Genomic DNA, 18,151 nt, shown 5'->3' on the forward strand with positions numbered 1-18,151 from the left:
TAACTTAAAGAGACAAGCCACATTATGTTAACATCACAGGAAACATTTTAAGCTGTATGCCTCCACTAGATCTGATGATAGATGTACAGCCCTTATGATAACCACAGTCAAAGTGTGGAATGACATGCTTAAATACGCTGGAGACAAAGATAAGATATCTCCCCACACCCCTCTCTGGGATAACCTCGCTCTGATACATTTTTACCAGATCCCAGACCCAGTGATATGGGCTCGGCACGGTATTAAAGTGTTACAACACATAGTAAATGACGATGGTCTGTTATCATTCAATACATTAAAAATTTTGTATAATTTACCCAACAAAATGTTTTTAGGTACCTACAATTGCGTCATGCATACAATGCACAATTTCCACAGGGTAATCCACCTTTGGTCTCTGGCAACCTGGAGAAAATGCTAATGGTAGCGGAATTGGATGAACCACTCTCTGTAATCTATTTCACGTTAATGAATAACAACACACATAGTATATCTAGATGTAAATCTCGTTGGAATGGGGATATCATGGGGCTAGACGATGCAGATTGGGATGAGGTACTGGAAGAATTTGTTAAAACTCCTATATCTGCAAAAGAACGCCTAATTCAATTCAAGTTTTTCCATAGAACATATCTAACACCTGTGCATATGAATAAAATTTCCAATACACACAGTCCTCATTGTTCAAAATGCAAGGTTACTCCGGGTACCTTTTTCCATATGTTCTGGGATTGCCCCAAGGTAACCAATTTTTGGCAAGAATTTGTCACACTTATCAATGAAATTCTTGAAACCCACTTTAAGGTATCTCCTAGAATGGAATTATTGGGATTGCTAGACGAAACCCCTGCAAATAAACACTCGCAATATCTTGTCAAAATTGTATGTTTTTACTGACGCAAGGAGATACTACGTACATGGAAATCCGATAAATCCCCTTCCTTCAACTGTTGGAAGAGAACTGTCCCTAAAACTCTACCACTATACCGTTTAACTTACAAAAGTAGGAACTGCCCTCAACGCTATGACAAGATTTTGGCCCCCTGGTATAATAATGTGGATGCACTCCCAACTGGCCCTGAGCATTGATTTTCCTTTTATGCAGCCTCTCATCAGGATAAACTCAGTGAAGGCGGCGGGGTGGGGGAGGTGCTGAAGAACCTTTTCCTCTTTCTTCTTTTCTTTTCTCTGCTCTATATTTCTTCTTCTTTCTCTATTCTCCTTTTTTTTTTTTTTTTTCTTCTTTCTCCTCCTTCCTATTCTCGCTCTTTTTTCATACTCCAAGATCCACAGGGTGATCTAAAGTTGGATTCGCTTACTCACCTATTAGTCACATAATCGAAGTGTATAATGATAACATTATAAGCTATACAGTATCATTTGCAATTCTCCTGTATAAATACTGCTGTTTGTAAGTAATGCATACATATTTACTTCTGTTGTTAAGACGTAACCACTTTTTGATGCATGCTAATGTAAGCAATAGATACCGGCAAAGTCTGAATCCCTGTTGGATTGATGTACTGTACTTTACTTTTCTCAACTGTGTTTATGCAATGTTATAAAACAAAACAATAAAAATTGATTTGTTATAAACTGTATGCCTCGTTCATGCCATTTGGCAGTCGCAGTGAAGGCACCATCAGACTTGCCCTCCATAACAGATTCTCGTTAAAGGATTTAAAGTTGATTCATTTCACATATACAGCAGGGCCTCGAATATCCTCCTGTATTGTTATTTTTGGTCACTACCTCAGGACGTGCATGCCATGCCTGCTGCCTTCCTTGGATGTGCGGGGGTGGTAGCCATTTCTTAGGCTCCCACTCCGGACCGGAATCGAACCAGGATTCCCCGGCCATTACCCGTGGTCACTCCCAATGGCAGACTTGCCCTTCATAAAAATCTCGTTGTAGGTACTGAACAGCAAGCAGAACAAGTATTTAAAAAAAAAAAAAATAGATGTAAGCTTTATCAATGGTAGAGAAAGAACCAGTGAAAGTTGATAAGGTTGTCAGACATTACTTGACATCACTGAGTGAAAAAGAGCAATCTCGCCATGGTGCCCACCAGTCCAGCACGGCCGTCACTACACAAACAGCTGTTTGCGGTGCGTTACACAGTGAGTTTGGTGTGTCAGTGTGAAGCAGTACTCTAATTACACTCCCTGATTGATGTATACACATGCAAGATGTTTTAAAGCACTTTAGGCCTCCAATTTAGCATTTAGTGTGATTTCCGCCCTTAAAAACGCTGCTTTGCGTCAAATCCAGATGTTTCCCGGGACTTTTGGCGTGTATCCCACTCCGCCATGCCCCCCTCCAGGTGTTAGACCCCTTGAAACATCTTTTTCATCACTTTTGTGGCCAGCATAATTTTTTTCTAGTTTTCAAAGTTCGCCTCCCCATTGAGGTCTATTGCGGTTCGCGAAAGTTCGCACAAATTGAACCTTCCGCGGAAGTTCGTGAACTTTAACACACACAGAGAGATATCCTATATAGTACTTTCAATCACAAATACAGTTGCAAGCTAAACACTACTTATGATACAGTGTGCTGGCTTGCTTGCAATAGTTAGAAGAGTATAGTAGAACTACAAGGGCCAGCAACTGACTGTTGCCTGTATGCAGTGTGTAACCCACACAGATATCAATAACAGACACAGTTGGAAGCTAAGCAAAGCTTATGATGATAGACAGTGTGCTTGTAATAGATAGAAGACGATAGAACTGCAAGGCCCAACAATGACTGTGGCCTGGCCTGTATGCAGTGTCTGTCACACACACACACACACACACACACACACACACACACACACACACACACACACACGTTTTTGTTTTGGGGTAGTTTCAGCAATAAGGAACAGCCTAGCTAACTGACCCTGTCTCTCTGTGGGCTCTATCTATGCAGTGTCACCCACAAAGATAGCTATGCTTTAGTAAGTTAAATCACAAATGCAGTAAAAAGATATGCAATGGTAATACAGAGTGTGGGCCTGGCACAGTACAGCAACTAGGCCCAGCTGCGACAGGGCTGTATATGCCTGTCTGTGGGCACGCACGCACGCACACACACACACACACACACCAGAGGAATATTGGCTCTCAAGAGATTTGGTGGGGTGCTTTCAGCAACAACATTGAGCGAGGAGCAAGCCAACAGCCTAACGCTTTCCCTATCTCCAAATGTCTCTCAGCAGAGTGAGAACATGGCCGACGCTGTGGCGTTTTTATAGGGGGGGCGGGTGTCCGTGGGTGAGTGCAGCCTAATTGGCTGCCATGTGTCTGCTAACTGTGATGTAGAGGGTCAAAGTTTAGCCCAATAACTAGGTATAGGAGGCGGGTCGAACACGCTATGTGTCCGCTACCCGCCGTGGGGGCAGGTAGCTGATATCCATGCGAACTACTCGCCAGGCGAACCGTTCAGGCCATCTCTAATATTTTTACATATTCTATTTAAAATAACTTTTCAGCACTTTGTAATTGAAAAAGTACCAAAAAGTAGTTGAAAAAGTAGTATCAAAATTATTTTGAGCGTTTTCTTGTTTGTTGGGGGGTTTAAAAGGCATTTTATTGACAAGTTTGAAAATATGGCCCAGGAGAAAACTCAGGAGAAAAGGTGAATTGCATATGGGCCCATGTGTCTTCTATGTATTGATAGGAATAGATATTATTTTCATTTTCTTTTATATAGATAGATTTAAACTGGAATATATTCATCATGATACCAATATACTAGCATATGCTCAATTCTAAGGATTTCTGCAGTCACAAAAGAGCTTGCATATTTGTTAGAATTGTAATGAATAGCTAAGACAAGACACAGATGCATTTATTGAAGCAGCTTAGGAGATGCCCAGTCCTGGCTGGTTAGTGTATTCACAAGTGTATTTTATGTATTAAAGGAAGTAAGGGATTATAAATCATTGTTCAAATATGAAGCAATGTCAACATTAACGTGTAACACTGGTTTAGGAGGTCAAAGATTATTTCGTTGTTTTTTTTTTTTTAATATGCCCAGATCATGATATTTAAGGCAATAGTGCCATCTACAGGTAGGGGACAATATCACACATCCAGGGGAAGATCGTGAATAAATAAGAAAAATATTTAAAATGACTAGTAATAGTTCAACTCAAAAGAAACATCCTCCAATTCCAGTTGGATAGAGGTCAATCCCTGGGGTTGAGTTTTAGACAGAAATGAGGGATAAACTAGAGGACACACATAGTACAGGACACTCTCAAACAACGGAGACTCTCAAACAATGAGACACCTCCCACACCTAAAAAGCCTCTTGCTAAGCACTCTGCCATACCAGAGGATTTAAGGCTCCAGAGAGGGAGTGATCAGGGTGACATCACAGGCCCCTTGAGACCTCACATTGCATATGATTGGTAAATATAAATTTTAATTAATGCCAATTAAATTATTTTGCTCGGATATTTGTAGTTCCTATATATTGTATAGTCATACCCTAAACATTGACCTTCCCAGCATTGCAAACTGGAAATAATCTGTGTTTACTTTGAATTCATTTTTTATATATACAGGGTGGGCAATTTATATGGATACACCTTAATAAAATGGGAATGGTTGGTGATATTAACTTCCTGTTTGTGGTCATTTTGAAGTCAGCCATTTTGAATCCAACTTTTGTTTTTCCAATAGGAAGAGGGTCATGTGACACATCAAACGTATTGGGAATTTCACAAGAAAAACAATGGTGTGCTTAGTTTTAACATAAATTTATTCTTTCATGAGTTATTTAAAAGTTTCTGACCACTGAAATGTGTTCAATGTGCTGCCCATTGTGTTGGATTGTCAATGCAACCCTCTTCTCCCACTCTTCACACACTGATAGCAACACTGCAGGAAAAATGCTAGCACAGGCTTCCAGTATCCATAGTTTCAGATGCTGCACATCTCGTATCTTCTGTGTTAATTAGCTTATCTTTCATTACCTCTCTAGTCACCAGCTGGGGACTCTATTCAGAAGGCTTCCCTCCCCAGCAGGGGGCTACTCCAAACCTACTCCCCCCCCCCCCCCCCACCAGACTTCTTGGCACTGATGAATGGCCAATCTGAAAGCCTGGGTGGTATGATTTCCTGTCGGTATACGAAAACCGTATGTCGCACAGCTATAAAATTCATATCGTCTTGTTCGGTAAAACCTGGCCATCGTGCTGATATGACATTCATTGTGATAGCCTGTCCGGTTATTGAGATATGAATCTTCTCAGGAGCCTGACCCGCTGGCCTAGCCATGTCTGATGTCATATTAATCTGTATTTTCCAACAAGTATGAATCTCTTACCCCCCCTAAATATAACGTGTATGGTTCAGGAGTTACAGCATTTTATAAGTTTAGCCCTAAAATCTCTGAGGGAATGAACTGTCATTTGTTGGTAACTCAGAGGGGGCCAGCATTGCCACACCCCCAAACCAGCTTCATCAAAAGCACAGGGCCAGCAGGCGGGCTTCAGTCATCCAAATTCCACCTTCCTGAGAGCACATTGCCAGCCAGAGGACACATGGTTGGCGGCCATCTTGTCTAAGCTGAAACAAAGGACACATGGCTTGCGGCCATCTTGATCGGCCATCTTTGGTGAAACTGAACAAAGGACATTTTCAATGTTTGCGTGGATTTTAAACTTTGCTGGAACTGAACAAAAGGAACTCTACAAGTTTTTCCCAGAACGGACATATTTCCACAAATCCTAAGTATTTTCTCCCTTTTATTTCATACTGGCTATTACTGTTTTAATAATTGTTGATTTTAATGTCTGTATATATTATTTATATTGCTTTCAATAAACCAACGCTATCGTCAGTTGCTGTTCTAGCTACCCTATTATTCAGGTCTCTGAAGAGACGCTACTATTGTTCGTTGTTGGCTAGACAGAATACAGCGTGTTTTAACCGTTTTTATTCGCAGGATCAGTCAGGCAGTCGGGTCCACTGGCCCATATCAGTGGTGGTGGCGGTTATATCCTGGAATCGTGTGTAAGTTGTAAATACCGTACCTCACAGGCTCCCTTCTGGTTTGTCTGCGGCAAATTCCCAACGGTTCCTGCGCATTGACTGCAACCCGAGTTCGCACGATCCGTGCGCTGGCACCGTTTGGAAGGCCATTTGCGGTCTGACCACTAGGGCTCCTGTGACAGTGTTTGGCAGCGGTTGGGACCTGTGTTGTGCTGAAAAGTATCTAAGATAGCGCTAGCGCTATATTCAGAAACGAACTAATTCGTTGGTGTAGCTGGAAGGCAATATATTTTTTATATATACAGAGAGACTGTGTAGCCAGTACCCCTCCCCAAAAGTTTTATTTTATTTGGCATGTAAATGTCCAGGAACTACAAGAACATGTGCCTGTCAGACCTGCAAAATCTTTGCCAAGCGAGAGGCATTGACGTCGGCCGCAGGAAACAGGACCTGGTAACGGACTTGTTTCAATGGGATACCCTGCAACTGCGGGAGCTGGATGTGTAGACGCCGGCCCATCTAACCCAAATCGAGGGGAACCAGAGACTGAGAATCCTGACCGTACAGAGGTTGTGAATCCTGAGGGCCCTGCATTAACAGTTACGCAGGAGAATATCAGTATGGTCCCCAATCCCAGAGTTTCTTAAAGTACTCGCCCGGAACTGGCCAGTACTAGACTGTCCATGGGTGCTGACCCGGTACTGCAGCAGGCATTGCGAAAGCTGATTGAGACTGACCTGGAAAAGTAAATGGAAGCATGAGAGGAACGGGAGCGCCAATCTGCAGAACGCAAGGCTGCTGCTGCTGCAGAACGCCACACTGAGAGGGATGCCGCTGAGTGAGAACGGGAGCACCAACGGCAGCCATTTGCGGTCTGACCACTAGGGCCCCTGTGACAACAATGACCCAAAGCACACTGCAAAAGCAACCTAAGAGTTTTTGATGGGAAAGAAGTGGAATGGTATACATTGGCCAAGTCCGTCACCTGACCTGAATCAGATTGAGCATGCATGTCACATATGCTGATGACCATACTAAAGGGAAAATGCCCCAAGAACAAGCAGGAACTGAAGACAATTGCAGTAGAGACATGGCAGAGCATCACCCGGGATGAAACCCAGTGTCTTGTGATCTTTTGCATTGAATGCATAGACATCACCAGAGCGTGCACCTTCCGTCTCTGGATTTATTTCCACAATGGTGACAATGCAACAGTACAACAAGCTTCTTCATTTTTCAAAGTAAACTGCATTACAACATTCGTGCATGGTTGGATCTTACATGTCCTTAGGCTAGTGGGTCATCGTAGTGGAGGTGGGTGGTGGGCATAAGGGTGGCTAGCGACGGCCGTTTCGCGTCTCCTGACGCTTGGTCACGCTGCGTACCGCTAAAGATGGAGGACGTGAGCTTCCGGGTTTAAGACAGGACACCAGGCTCTGCCCCTTCCGGTCGCATCACTTCCTCCATTCTCAAGCTGGTTGCATTGGCTACGAAGACGCTAATCCGAGGGCTGGAGGGCGGAGATTCAAGTTCCGCCTCCACTACGCTGACCAATCGGTGGGGTTATCCACCGTAATAGCAAAAGTTGTAAACACAATAATACACTTATGTCGGAGCCGTTATCCTAGTGTACATTGCAACCCAAGGAGGGGCATCTGTACAGCAGGCATAACATTATAGTCCGCCCCTCGTCTACCAACATATGCTACAAAAAGGTTGCCATATCCCTCTTAAAGGTGTACGCGTCTCCGCAGCCACAGCAACCGTGAGACAGTGTTCTGTGACAAAAAGTGCGCTTTAAAAACACTTGGGGGGCATTAAATTCAGGTTACACTGGAGTATTCCATTTCATACAAACAAGGTGGGCATCTAGCGAAGGGGCAACCGGCAACAGAGATAAAAACACACAGATCCCATATTGCCAACCTACAGGTTCTCAGGACCATAACCGCACTATAACAATTGATCATACATTTTATCACTCCATGGTCCTCAAGACAAATCCTGTACGGCAGCATAAATCTCATTTGTTCATAGAAATCACAGATATTACCCGTCTTAATGATAGACAAATATGGATTAATACATAATGTAATCAAATATATCTAACAATTCAAGGGTCCAGCATGCAAGAAAGTTGTTTTTTCATTAAGGCCTAATGGACCCATTGCTTCAGTCCTTAAAACTTTTTGTCTCTCTCCTCAACAACAACCTCTCTCTATCCCCCGCCCCTTAAAGGGATCTCTATGCATTCCAGACCTAAGGCTGTAATTGGCTGCAAAGGATTTGCAAGCAAGTATTAAAAATTGAAAGTTTGATTTATGATTGTTATGTCCCATTACTTTTGGTCCCTTAACAAGTGGGAGGCACCTATGCAAACTACTGTAGTTCCTACAACACAGAGTAGGGAGACCAAGAGCAAAATATAGTGTAGTATGTACTGGTAGTTGAAATGAAGTATGATAGAGTAATAAGCTATACTCACAAAGCAGGGTTACCTCAAAGGCAACCACCGTATAGGCAGGTGGGGAGATTAGACCTGACCCCACTCAGGATTAAGAAGTCACTCTCCGTAGATGAGGAAAAAAGCAGGTAACACCCCTCCACCACGGGTGGACTTAATATAGCGTAGTATGGATACAGAGGCTCCAAAAAAATAATATAAAAAGTTTATAAAATAATCTAAAAAGTTTAAAACATGAGGAGGCAGTGGTGGACTTACCTCCTCCAGACACAGAAAATGGAAATGTGTTTGCCAAATACAAGTTTATTTACATACTCCGGGGGACAATGCAATGTGTTTCGTAGGTTTGACCCCATTTCATCAGATAACGGAGCAATAGCATATGTGGTCAATAGGAGAGCCAGGCCTGGGAGGTGCCTGGCTGTTCTACTGACCACATACGGAGCAGTGCTTTTCAGCGCTGCTAGATTTGGGCGCAGCCGGCACCTCCATAGACTACAATAGGAATCACTCCTATTGCAGCACTCAGTAACGTCGGCTCTGTCAGAAGACGGAGCCGAGGTTGCTTAAAAACATAATAATTCGGCCTCCAGCAATCGCTGGAAGCCGAATTATTTCATTCCCCCACTATCCATGGCGGCCTGGAGGGGAAATAGTAATTAAATCGGCCCGGACTTGTGCAGAAGCAGGATCAGCCATATACTGCTTTATCCTGCGCCCAAGTCTACCGGCGCCGATTTCAAATGTACTCACCACATATGCTATTGCTCCATTGTTATGGCCTGATGAAGCGGGATCAAAACTGCGAAACGCATTGCATTGTCCCCCAGAGTATGTAAATAAATTTGTTGTATTTGACAAACACATTGGCAATTTTTGTGTCTGCTTGGAGGAGGTAAGTCCACCACTGCCTCCTCATGTTTTAAACTTTTACATTCTTTTATCCTCTTGGCACCTCTGTATCCATACTATGTAGTTCTTACAACGTTCACCTGATTTGGATGTAAATACCCTCAAATTAAAGCTGACAGTCTACAGTTAAAGCTCATGGGCTATATGCACTTCACTTTTTCACCTGAGTTTTCTCCTAGGAGATAATTTTTTATCTTCAATTTGTTAACTTTTTAGCACTTTGCAATGGAAAAAGTAACAAAAGGTAAGTGAAATTGTACTGTCTAAATTGTTTGCTTGCTGGTGGTGTAAAAGGCATTTTATTTACAAGTTGTCAAAATATCACCTAGGAGAAAATTCAGGTGAAAAAGTGAATTTCATATGGCCCATTGTGTTTGTTTCATTTCAAATACACTGTGGTTGTGTATAGACCCAAAAATTTTAGAATTGTGTCGCTGTCCTAATATTTATGGACCTGACGGTATATATAACAAATTAATAATTTTTATTACAAAATTGTCCTGATTTTTCACTCTTTGTACCAATTGATAAATATTGATATTGAATTCAGAATTGGGCAAATGATACTTTAAGATTTCTCTTGTTTATTATTCACAAGAAGCCTTACATTCTTTTTAATGCCTTTGGTTACAGTTTATGTGACGTTATAAACCGGTAGTAAATAGCCAGACACTCTCGACTCAGGAATGATACATTGCATTGGCACGGGGTATCATGCAAATGAAAGCCAAGACTCTAGACTTTCCAATAATATGTAGATTTTCAAATGGGAGTAAATATTTATTAACCTCCTGAATGGTATGCCGCTCAAGAGGTTTTGCTAGCCGCAGATTCCCCCAGTATAAATCTATTAGATTATGTGGCTGCATTACATATTCGCTAGCACTAGCCTAGCTAGTATAGGTGCCCCCCACTCCCCACACCAGGCTCTATATACATACCAAGCCCTCTATCCAGCGATTGCAGCAGCAGCCTCCCCGCACAGCTCCAGGCTTCTCTATGGGGAAGATCATACATGACGTCAGGCGCAGTCCCGATCCTCCCCATAGAGAAAACCGGAGCTGTGCAGGGAGGCTGTGGTGATCACTGAAAAGAGGCTTGGTGTGTATATAGAGCCTGGATCAGGGGGATTAGGGGCGATCGAGGGGTGGAGGGCACCTACACTAGCCAGCCTAGTGCTAGCTAACATGAAATGCTGCCACATAACCTAATAGATTTATACTGAGGGACTCCTGAGGGTACCAAAACCTCTTGAGCGGCATGCCTGGCACAGTGTCGGCATACCGCTCAGGAGGTTAAAGAGGGGGCAGTCAAATTTAGTATTTTGGCAGATGGTATAATACGCAAATACCAAATAAGCAATTATAATCATAAAGTTACACTCGGTGAAGTTCCTCCACAAAACATGAATTATAATGCTTAGATAACAAGAAAATTAAAACAGGCAGGGGCAGGTACTACCGTATTTCGCGCCGTATAAGACGCTCCGGAATATAAGACGCACCCAGGTTAAGAGGGCAAAAACCAGGGGAAAAAAATGCTAATCCAATAGGTAGAAGAAGGCACTCCACAGGCTCCAAACTTGCGTTTGACTTCTTTATTCGAGCAACAGCACACACTACATGTTACGGGTACTCCGACCCTTCATCAGGTGTAACCGCCCACCACCACACCACCCCTTATATAGGACCACCCATAGGAAGTACAACCCCCTGAAAGTCCAACATAAGTCCACAGGAAGTTCTATGTGATAAATTGCAAGTGACATAATAAACAAATATATACAATATCTAAATCCTCATACAGGGAACTACTATACCGTCTACCCTGCAAAAACAAGATGAGGGGTCATCCATATCCCGCAATTTATAGAGGCCCACATTAGAATTCTTTCCTGTAAAAAATTAAGGAAAACATTCTTGTAAGGAATTAAAGGAAACATTTGAAACTCACATTTTCATTTAATCCTCTAGGATTCACACAATCTAGTTTCCTTATCCACTCCACCTCTCTGCGGAGTAATACCTTTTCTCTATCCCCTCCTCGTCTAAGAGGGGGAATAGAATCCACTACCATCCATTTCAGCTGAGATGCTGAATGTCCAGCTTGATAAAAATGTCTGGCCACCGGGACATTTTGTTTCTCAGGGTTTTTATAAAAATCTGAGATGCTCCTTTTATGCTCCTGAATGCGAACTTTTACATTTCGGGTGGTCTCCCCTACATACACCAGCCCGCAAGGGCACTTTAAAGCATATACGACATACTCTGTGTTGCAGTTATAGTTACCACCCACTCTGATCCTTTGACCAGTGTGGGGGTGGGAGATACATTCTCCCTTGATCACCGCAGAGCAGCAATTGCAAGAGCAACAAGGATGCGTGCCTCTGCGACCAATCGTCTGTCTTTGTTTCGGATCCCTTTTACATACAAAATTGGCCACTGTTCTGCCTCTCCTGTATGCAAACAAAGGAATATCTTTGAAAAGAGAACCAACCTCTGAATCTTTCTGTAGAATAGGCCAGAACTTACGTATTATCCCTCTTATTTTCCTAGAGAGGTGGCCAAAATGTAAAACAAACGGAATTCTTTCAGACTTTTTGTTCTTGTTCATTCCTGATACCAACAAAGACCCTCTGCCTATAGTGCCTACTTCTTCACTAACTTGTACCAATCTATCCTTGTCAAAACCTTTCTCCACAAAATTGTCTACAAGCCTAGTAGCAGCCTCACGGTACTCAGTATCAGTGGACGAAATTCTCCGAGCGCGTAAAAATTGTCCCTTCGGTATGCTTTTTTTAAGTTTTTCATCATGAAAGCTGTCCATGCGCAGTAAATTATTTCTTTCAGTCGGCTTCCGAAACAATTTCGTCCGAAACCTACCATCACCCTTGCTGATGGTTACGTCTAAGAAATTTATGCTCTCCACTGAGCATTCCGCCGTGAATTTGATGGTTGAATGCATTGCATTCGCCTCATCCACAAAATGAGTATGTCGTCCACGAATCTGAAGTACCCCTGAAGCTGCTGTTTGTAACTAGGATTCTGCAAGAACATTTGGTTTTCTAATTTTGTTAAAAATAAATTTGCAAATGACGGAGCTACAGGTGACCCCATACTTGTGCCCTGTGTCTGCACGTAAAAATTTTCTTTGAATTTGAAATAGTTCTGCCGCAAAACCATGTCCAAACAATCTAGTAAAAAGTAGATTTTATTGTGATGCACATTGGTTTCCAAGAGCTTTTCTTCAATACACTCCATCCCCTCAACATGGGGTATGGAGGTGAACAAGCTTTGTACATCCAAAGTACATAACAGCAAATCATCAGGAACATCAGAAAAATCATTCAACCGATTTAGCAAATCTGTAGTATCTTTCAGACATGTAGGAATCATTTCAGCAAGTGGTTGAAGGTGCGCATCAACATATTTCGACAGCGGATACAAAACTGAATTCATGCTGGAGACAATTGGCCTGCCTGGTGGATCCTCGAGACTCTTGTGAATTTTTGGTAGTAGGTACAACTCAGGCACCTGGGGGTACTCAGTAGTCAAGTAAGATGCGATTGATTTGTCAATGGTCCCTAAAAGCAGGGCATCACTGACCATCAGATCAACCTTACGTTTAATATCCCAAGTGGGATTACGATCACAGAGTCGATAATGTCCAGGCATGGCCAATTGTCTCTCAGCCTCCGCCTCATAAGCAGAACGGTCAAGTACCACAATTGCGCCGCCCTTGTCTGCTTTGGTGACATAAATATCATTATTCTGGGCAAGTTGCTTAAGAGCATATCTTTCAGAAGAAGACAGGTTGTCATGAAACCTTCTATGCCTGGCTTGATCAAACAATTTGGCTACCTCACTATTGACAACCTTCTCAAACGTTTCTAATGCACCACATTTGACATCAGGTGTCCAGTTGCATTTTTTAAATAAGCCATGTCCATTAGTCCTGGAATCAACAGGTAAAGAATCTTTAAAGTGAACCTTCAGTTTCAAACTACGTATAAATCTGTAAAAGTCAACTTCCCATTCAAATAAATTCACTGGGGAAGAGGGTACATAACCTTGTTGCTCTTGCAATTGCTGCTCTGCGGTGATCAAGGGAGAATGTATCTCCCACCCCCACACTGGTCAAAGGATCAGAGTGGGTGGTAACTATAACTGCAACACAGAGTATGCCGTATATGCTTTAAAGTGCCCTTGCGGGCTGGTATATGTAGGGGAGACCACCCGAAATGTAAAAGTTCGCATTCAGGAGCATAAAAGGAGCATCTCAGATTTTTATAAAAACCCTGAGAAACAAAATGTCCCGGTGGCCAGACATTTTTATCAAGCTGGACATTCAGCATCTCAGCTGAAATGGATGGTAGTGGATTCTATTCCCCCTCTTAGACGAGGAGGGGATAGAGAAAAGGTATTACTCCGCAGAGAGGTGGATTGGATAAGGAAACTAGATTGTGTGAATCCTAGAGGATTAAATGAAAATGTGAGTTTCAAATGTTTCCTTTAATTACTTACAAGAATGTTTTCCCTAATTTTTTACAGGAAAGAATTCTAATGTGGGCCTCTATAAATTGCGGGATATGGATGACCCCTCATCTTGTTTTTGCAGGGTAGACGGTATAGTAGTTCCCTGTATGAGGATTTAGATATTGTATATATTTGTTTATTATGTCACTTGCAATTTATCACATAGAACTTCCTGTGGACTTATGTTGGACTTTCAGGGGGTTGTACTTCCTATGGGTGGTCCTATATAAGGGGTGGTGTGGTGGTGGGCGGTTACACCTGATGAAGGGTCGGAGTACCCGTAACATGTAGTGTGTGCTGTTGCTCGAATAAAGAAGTCAAACGCAAGTTTGGAGCCTGTGGAGTGCCTTCTTCTACCTATTGGATAAGTTGTTGCTTTGCAGGGGTGGTGTACCTGCAGGAGAGGAGCACCGGCTGTTGCTACCTGGCCAAGGGATAGCAGAGGTGAGACTCATAGGTGCTTAAGATTGAAAAAAATGCTAAACCTGGTGTGTCCATATTCCAAGAGCATCCTGTACATGTCCTTCTGTGTGTCCTCATATGTGCTCCTGTGCCCCCCATATCCCCATGTGTCCTCCTGTGCCCCCATGTGTCCTCCTGTGCCCCCATGTGTCCTTCTGTGCCTCCCATGTGTCGTCCTGTGCCCCCATGTGTCCTTCTGTGCCTCCCATATGTCCTCCTGTGTGTCCTCATGTGCCCCCCATGTGTCCTTCTGTGCCCCCCATGTGTCCTCCTGTGTCCTCATGTGCCCTCCATGTGTTCTCCTGTGTGTCCTCTTGTGCCCCCCATGTGTCCTTCTGTTCCCCCCCCATGTGTCCTCCTGTGCCCCAGATGTGTCCTACTGTTCCCCCATGTGTCCTCCTGTGTGTTCTCATGTGCCCCCCATGTGTCCTCCTTTTCCCCCCCATGTGTCGTGTGTGCTCATGTGCCCCCATGTGTCTTGCTGTGCCCCCATGTGTCTTGCTGTGCCCCCTCATGTGTGCTCCGGTGCTCCCCATATGTCCTCATTTGCCCCCCTGCCTGAGCCTCCTGGCCCCCCCATGGAGTGTCAATAGCGGCGGCAACTTACCTTTGGCAGGCTCCCGCGCTGATCCTAGAACATTGCGCTGCCCCCCGCTCGCCTCCTCTGCCTCCCCCCTGCTTATCTGGCCCCCCCGGGTGTAGGAATAAGTATCGGTAGCTTACCTCCGCAGTGCACCCGCGATGACTGCAGACATCCGTCTTCCAGGCACTTCTCGCTCTAGTGACCGGCTTTGAACTGTGCGTCATCAGTTCAAGCCGGTCACTAGAGCGAGAAGTGCCTGGAAGACGGATGTCTGCAGTCATTGCGGACGCACTGCGGAGGTAAGCTACCGATACCTATTCCTACACCTGGGGGGGGGGGGGGGGGGCAGATACACAGGGGAGAGGCAGAGGAGGCTAGCGGGGGGCAGCGCAATGATCTAGGATCAGCACAGGAGCCTGCCAAAGGTAAGTTGCCGCTGCTATTGACACTCCATGGGGGGCCAGGAGATGCAGGCGAACACGGGGAAGGCAGGCACAGAAAGGAAGGGAATCCCCGACGTGGCAGCGGGTCGCGGTTCGTATCGGCGGGGCGTTAAGTCGGGGATTCCCTGCCTTTGCCGTATAAGACGCAGGGACTTTTTCTCCCCATTTTTGGGGGAGAAAAAGTGAGTCTTATACGGCGACCAATACGGTAATTATAGCTTCTTAACTTAATAAACACATATTTTGACAGAGCTTTGCTTGAAAAGACTGGTGAAAGGACTAAAAGGCAAACAAACCAATCTGTTCAAATTTTAACTCCTCATATCCTGCTTAGGTTGAACAATGCTCCAGTCCAGGAATATGAAAATGACGTTGGCAGCAAGACGACCTTTCGCTTGTTTTATCCTGAATCCGCTGATTTTGACTTAGAATTGGTCAACAATACAGATACATTGTTGGTATTTGTGCCATTCAAGAATGAAGATCTCCAGTGGTTGAAAGCTGTGCTAAACAATGAGACAATAGTATGTATCATTGAAAATATAAATAATTTGTGCGTGTCCTCAAATATGCAAATTTCCTGCAGTAGAAGCATTTATTCAGTTGATTATTATACAGTATACTATTACTACTCTGTCTCTATATAGATGTGCTTTTGCTTGCTACACAGCCATAGAAAGGTAAAGGTAAGGCACCTGTTTACCACTGACCTGTCGAAGCATGCAAGCACCTGTGAAACTTATTTGAGCACATAAAATTGAACTTTTTTCAATAGACTGCTACTAATTCAGGTAAGATTGTCTCTCTGTTTATAAGATCAACAGCTTTATTAGCCTTTCTTTTATGCATTGCATGCCTCCACCCCTGTTTTAGTGTTCTGTCTCTGTATAACTTTTACAATTTGCGACATTTATTTTCTGCCTTTTCTTTTCCCCTTGTACATAAAAACTGTATCATCTAACTTTACAGTATCAAGGAAGAATGTAACACTATATTATTATAATATTTCTATATAGTGCTGACATCTTCTGCAGCAGTTTACAGAGTACCTAGTCCTGTCTCTAACAGTTCCTTTAGAGGAGCTGACAGTTTAATCCCTACAATATCATAGCCTAACGTCCCTACCAAGGCCAATTGTAGAGGTAACTTGTCAATATCTTTTTGGAATGTGGGAGGAAACCTGGAGGAAGCCCACACAATGGGCATGATTCACCAAGCTTTTTCACCTGTTTTCCTGGTTTCACCTTATCTATGTTACATTTTTAAGCTTCCAAAGAGCAAAAATATAATACAATCAAATGAACACTATCGCTTGAAATTTTTTTTTGATATTCAACATGAAAAGTAGGAAAATGTTTACACTGCTACTTAGACATGAGTTGCACATGTCATTTTAGAACACTTGGGTATTGATAGTGTTCCTTTAAAGTGGTATAAAACCCTGACATAATATTCAATAAAAACACGTTTTCCTACTTTTTATATGCCATACGGTTATCATATTTGCTTTTGCGCATAAGTAGTATTATTCAATTAGAAATTACAAGTTTCCAAAGTACACTTTTTTGCTTTGAGAGCTGACTTTGCATTTTATTCATAACTGTTTTTTCATGTTGAAATAGAAGCAGAAATACTTTCTGACTGTCTGTCTTTGTTCAGGAGACTCTGCATTGTCAGAGAAGGGTTTGTTCACATTTCTCACTTGATACAATTAAACATAAGATAACATTATCTCTAGTTCAGATTCGTCCAGCTTTCCCAGCATTGAGCTTTTCTGTCCTGTGTTTAACCCTATGAATGCTGTTCTAGTAAAAAAAAGATGGTAGTATATAATATGCTGTAAATTAATGTTTTTGAGCAAAGAAGAATTGCTGGGTTTCATTCCGCTTTAAGGTAAGAAAAGTGATATTGAAATGAAGTTAATCAGGAACAACTTACTTTGAGTGATTATTTTGTTTGTAAATGTGCTGAAAGGTTATTTTTATCATTTAGGTGATAAATAAGACATTTATGAGAAATGTTGTGAATAGAGCGCATTGTATTTGCTTGGTCTCCTCTGGGCACTCCAGTTTCCACCCACATACAACATTTTTTTTTTTGATAAGCTAATTGTTCTCTAAAGCCCATTACCCCTCACTGCAAATATTGACCTTAAATCAGCAGGGTCAGCCATACTATTCCAGGAAGAAAACACATATATAAGTATATAAACATTTGTTCTACTTACATAACATATGTATTGTGCTGTCCACGTTTTGATTTCAATGAATTTTACATAGTAAAAAAAACTGTTCCAGGCATTCTCCATCTTTACTGCCCCTGACTGAAGCCAATCCTGATGGCATTTTCACTGCCCAGATGTGATTGCATCGCACAGCATATAGTCACGGGTGACTTGTGGTCCAGATGTGGCCGCTCATTACTGCTTGGGGAATCAATTTGTTTCCTGAGTCACAATGCTTTGCAGAATTCAAATACAATGGAAACTCATTGGCATGCATTGGCTCCAGTTTTGATGCAATGCGAATTCGCAGCAAGTGGAAACAGGCCCTTCATTTTTTTTTCTCCTCTGCCTGCAATGGTGTATGCATTGCCCTTCCTTCCTCACCACTAAGTTCTGTACTAGGAACTGCACTATCATATCTAGCATGCTTTGTAAACACGTGTGACAGCATAGATCTTATATCAGCAGCTTCTACAGCTTCACCCCTTCTGGGGAGAGGTGTATTTCCCTTCTTCTGTCCCACTGAACCCTCTACAGCCAATCA

The 18,151-nt window shown here is 42.8% G+C and overlaps 1 protein-coding gene across 2 annotated transcripts in view; it reads left to right on the forward strand.

Moving 5' to 3' along the window:
• LOC137522634 (CMP-N-acetylneuraminate-beta-galactosamide-alpha-2,3-sialyltransferase 4-like) overlaps positions 1-18,151 on the forward strand; it is a 216,393-nt gene that overhangs the window by 138,521 nt on the left and 59,721 nt on the right. For both annotated transcript variants that reach the window (XM_068242716.1, XM_068242715.1), the window contains exon 7: positions 15,718-15,907. In XM_068242716.1, coding sequence (XP_068098817.1) covers positions 15,718-15,907 — 190 coding nt within the window. The remainder of the gene's footprint in view (positions 1-15,717; positions 15,908-18,151) is intronic.

Source organism: Hyperolius riggenbachi, chromosome 6 (assembly GCF_040937935.1).
Source record: "Hyperolius riggenbachi isolate aHypRig1 chromosome 6, aHypRig1.pri, whole genome shotgun sequence".
Lineage (NCBI taxonomy): Eukaryota > Metazoa > Chordata > Amphibia > Anura > Hyperoliidae > Hyperolius > Hyperolius riggenbachi.